Source organism: Rutidosis leptorrhynchoides, chromosome 6, assembly GCF_046630445.1.
Source record: "Rutidosis leptorrhynchoides isolate AG116_Rl617_1_P2 chromosome 6, CSIRO_AGI_Rlap_v1, whole genome shotgun sequence".
Taxonomy (NCBI): domain Eukaryota; kingdom Viridiplantae; phylum Streptophyta; class Magnoliopsida; order Asterales; family Asteraceae; genus Rutidosis; species Rutidosis leptorrhynchoides.
This window is the reverse complement of record NC_092338.1, coordinates 289603979-289605122: the sequence shown is the minus strand read 5'-3', so window position 1 is coordinate 289605122 and position 1144 is coordinate 289603979. Positions and strand designations below refer to the sequence as shown.

General features: G+C 36.7%; 1 protein-coding gene across 1 annotated transcript; it reads left to right on the top strand.

Moving 5' to 3' along the window:
- Positions 1 to 298: 298 nt before the first annotated feature.
- Positions 299 to 907, top strand: LOC139854543 (uncharacterized). Its single transcript, XM_071843843.1, has one exon. It carries the CDS (start codon positions 299 to 301, stop codon positions 905 to 907), a length of 609 nt encoding a protein of 202 aa, XP_071699944.1.
- The last annotated feature ends 237 nt before the right edge of the window (positions 908 to 1144 follow it).

Here is a 1144-nt window from a genome sequence, read left to right as displayed (position 1 = left end):
CGCAATAGTTGATGAAGACAGTAACGATAGTGGGTCTTCATTTTTGGAAAAGTTCCAAGAACATGTTGTTGGAAACAGAAAGTTGTGTGTCATCTTTGATCGACACCCAGGTATCCTACATGTAATGGGTGCTTAAACATACGGTTGGGAACATAAGTATTGTTTGCGCCACCTTCATAGCAACTTATTGAGCAAATTTACTAAAGTAAAATCGCTCAAACACTTGTGTTGGATACCCGGATCGACATCCAATCAAATACTCGACAAGAATTCCCTCAAAGCTATCAAAAAAGCTAGTATGGAGGTTTGGCAATATTTACATGATGCTGATTTAAGCATGTGGACTGTGTATAGAGACAAAGACAGGAGTTGTTGGGGTAACACAACGACAAATATTGATGAGTCCCTCAACAATGTGTTACGTTACGCCCGTATAATACAGATCAAAACGTGTATTGAATATAGCTTTGACTACACCAGACAACACTTCTACGATCAAAGTCGAGAAGCAAGGCAATGTAATTCACCACTGTCCAAGAACATGTTTAACACCTTTAACGAAGGAGCAAAAAGAGCTCAAAGATACAATACAACATGTTATAACGAACTACAAGGTGTATTCAAGATTCAATCAAGTTATCAAAGAAGTGGTGAAGGTGGCACCGATTACACTTTGGAGTATAAAAAGAAAAAGTGTTCATGTGGAATATGGAAATACCAAAGATTACCTTGCTCTCATGTCATTTCTGTGTGTAGCCTTCTACATGAGGATGTAATTACATTGTGTAGTAAAAAGTATACAACTACCGTATGGAGAGAGCAATATAGCCATCATTTTAAACCACTAAGAGACGCGAGTTACTGGCACCTTTTGACTGGAACATTATGGCAGATCCAACAAGATTGATTAAGTACAGGGGGAGGAAGAAATCAAAACATTTTAAGAACAAGATGGATGAACGTGAAAAGTAAAAACCAAAGTGTGATATATGCAGGGCTAAAGGTCACAACGAGAATACCTGTCCAACTACTAGATAGCCATAGGTTTTTAGTAGTAATTTGTTGTACTATGTTTTTTGTAATCGTTTTTTATGTTATTGAATAAAAGTGTTGTTGAAATATTAAAATTGCACGTTACTAATCT

Coding starts and splice junctions, on each gene's coding strand:
- LOC139854543 (XM_071843843.1), top strand. CDS start 299: ATGGAGGTTTGGCAATATTTACATGATGCTGATTTAAGCATGTGGACT.